The sequence below is a fragment of the Alexandromys fortis genome, unplaced genomic scaffold (assembly GCF_014885135.2).
Source record: "Alexandromys fortis isolate MF-2015 unplaced genomic scaffold, M_Fortis_MF-2015_v1.1 scaffold_267, whole genome shotgun sequence".
NCBI classification, from domain to species: Eukaryota; Metazoa; Chordata; class Mammalia; order Rodentia; family Cricetidae; genus Alexandromys; species Alexandromys fortis.
Window position 1 is genome coordinate 1,544,995 of NW_026068157.1, and position 3,009 is coordinate 1,548,003.

The following is a 3,009-nucleotide window of genomic DNA, read 5'->3' on the forward strand; positions in this document are numbered from 1 at the left end:
ACCCACCCACCACACACACCCCAACCCACCCCCCACACCCCCCCAACACCCACACCCCCCCAACCCCCACCCCCCCCCACCACCCACACACCCCCAACACACACACACACCCAACACACACACACACCCAACACACACACACACCCAACACACACACACCAACACACACACCAACACACACACCAACACACACACCAACACACACACCAACACACACACACTCCTTGAGTCTCTCACAGTGGCCATCCCTTCCAGGTTTCAGGGATCATTTACAAAGCCCATTGTGATAGACATTCTTAACACGTACTCCTTGTGTTTAAGTATAGAGGAGATCATGAAGCTTATGGGTTCTGTCATCTCTCTTGACAGCTGAGAATACTCAGAAGCTATGACGGAGGATGCAGTCAGATCATGTGCGTGGAGTGAGATCTGCAAGGATCCCGGGCCCAGGAAGGTTTGCCTTGTGGATGCAGAGTGCTCTGTGTGGATATATTCACACGCTAGAAGACCCGGCTCTGGCTCCCTTCCAGTACTGTGATAAACTCTCTGTCACAGAGAAGACAACTAAGAGAGGAAACGGTTTGGCTTCCACTTCCAGGTTACAGTCCGTCATTGAGGAAGTCAGAGCAGGAACCTGGACGCAGGAGTCATGAGTGAGCTTCTTGCTGGTTCGGGCTTAGCTAGCTAGACTTCTTATAAAGACCAGAACCTCCTGAACCATGCCTACTTATTTCATCTTCTTTCAGTTAACAAGCAAGATAAAATCCCTCACAGATGCCCAAGCTTACTAACCTGATAGAGACATCACTGAACTAAATCAAGCTGGCAGTTAGTGCACAGCAGGACGGATGTGCTCCAGTGGAATCTTTATCACGTGAGCGTGACAGACAAACTTCAGACTGAACTCACTGAGGATGGGGGTGATAATGACAGTTACAGACATAGACCTAGAGTGGTTCTTCTGGGACTGGTCACTATGCAGGAGGGCACCAAACACCACCTATCTCGTCAGAATAAAAGTTGATCCTATCACCCGGAGAACACCAAGAGTTTGAAAGCTTTGTGTCGGGAATCAAGGCAACAGTCCAAATACCAGAACAGATGATTCTGATCTGATCATGAAATTACAAATGTCCGTATTGCTTTACACCGCCTGAGGAAAAGAGTGCCTTGCATGTTTCTCAGCATGAGCCCCCACAGCTCAAGTGACAATGGCGAGGAACGAACTCTGCGCTACTGTGTCGCTGGAAAACAGCAGATCCTCAGTACCCTGGCGACTTCACTCTTCTCTGCCATTTCCGCCCAGCCCACCTGCATGGCTGCCTCTGAGTTTCTTCTCTAGCTACCATGAAAGGCCAGTGGGGTTTTACTTATGAAGTGTTTCCCTGCTGGTAGGTATTGTATAGTTCCTCTGTAAGTTCACCTCTAATTTCCACAGCTGAGCCACAGCCTAGGTATCTAAGTGTAGCAGATCTAGATACGCTGTTATGATGGTATTCAAACCATTAAAAGCCAAAGAGGAAGTCATCGGAGTGCAAGGGGAACTTCTTACAAAGGAAGGGGAGCCAACAGAACATAACTGAGTGTGTTCAAAGTCCATACAAATGTGTGTGGAATGGTGTCACGGGGGGGGCGCTAGAGAGGCGGGTCAGCAGTGAAGAGCTCTTGCTGCCTCAACAGAGAACTAGAGTTCAAATCCAGGCACCCACATCAGGTAGCTCACAGCCCTCTTCTGGCTACTGAAGGCACCTGTGCACGCTCACACACACACACACACACACACACACACACACACACACACACGTTAACAAGGAGAAAAAGAAATTTATATAAGGAAACCCATTTTGTACAATATGTGCTCATACAATGCAAAAGTTTCAAAGTTAATCCTTAAACGTGATTTTAGAAACAATTTGAAAGCAGCTCCTGAGTGTAGACAGCGCACTGACTTACAGCAGCTCCTCCAGGTTGCATGTTGGCGATTTCAGCCCGGAGCACATTTTTTCAACTGCCTTATTGGACAGATTAGTGCCATAGAGGTTCAGAGATGTCAGGTGAGGCAGCTGAAGAACTGTGTGAAATAACGTACCATCCCCAAAGTTAGTCATGAAGGAACACCTGTGGAACAAGGCCAAATTGCACATTATACCAGGGTGTGTGGGTTTATGGCAAAGCAACTTATACAATCCTCTCCCACACTGTGCCTCACACACCATGGATGCTTGGGCACCCTGGTTACCCCCAAGTTCTCACTGGTTGTCTCCAGATACCAGAGGAACATGGAGGCTCAAGCTACTCATCTCTCTCCCTTTTCTTCTATTTCCCCCACTCCTGCATAACACCCAGATCATTCTCAGAAGACGCATACTTACCATCATATTAAATTCTGAATATAGCCTGTCATGGCTAATCAAGGGTTCCAACTCAACATTATCTAGAGAAAGGGAACCTGAATTGAGGAACTGCCTCATCAGATTGCCATGTCTGTGGAGCATTTCTTAATAGGTAATTGGTGGAGGAACACCACTGTGAGCAGCGTTACCCCTGGGCAGGTAGGTCTGATGTGAATAGGCAGAGTGTTGAGCAGCTCGGGAGAGATAAGCCAGGGAACAACATTCCTCCACCGTCTCTGCTTCAGTTCCTACCTGCACGTTCCTGCCCAGACTTCCCTTGGTGATGGCTGGTGACCTGGCAGTGGTAAAATGGAATAAACCCTTTCCTCCTCTAGGCTGCTTTTGGTCATGGTATTTATCCCAGCAGCAAAAAGCAAACCAGAGTAACTCCTTATGTATAAACAGACAATTGTATTCATTTAATGTTCCCTGCTGTGTGTCCCAAGGCAGGGCCCATTTCTCCTTATTTACTAGTACTTTTGTTGTTGATTAATACAGGGTTTCTCTGTGTAACCTTGGATGTCCTGAATCTCACTCTGTAGACCAGGCTGGCCTCAAATTCTGAGATCTGCCTACCTCTGACTCCCAAGGACTGTGTTTGAAGGTGTGTACCACC

General features: G+C 47.8%; 1 protein-coding gene across 2 annotated transcripts in view; it reads right to left on the reverse strand.

Annotated features, from left to right (window-relative positions):
• Positions 1–3,009, reverse strand: part of Nlrp9 (NLR family pyrin domain containing 9) — a 33,400-nt gene that overhangs the window by 11,542 nt on the left and 18,849 nt on the right. For both annotated transcript variants that reach the window (XM_050127511.1, XM_050127510.1), the window contains one exon: positions 1,954–2,118. In XM_050127511.1, coding sequence (XP_049983468.1) covers positions 1,954–2,118 — 165 coding nt within the window. The remainder of the gene's footprint in view (positions 1–1,953; positions 2,119–3,009) is intronic.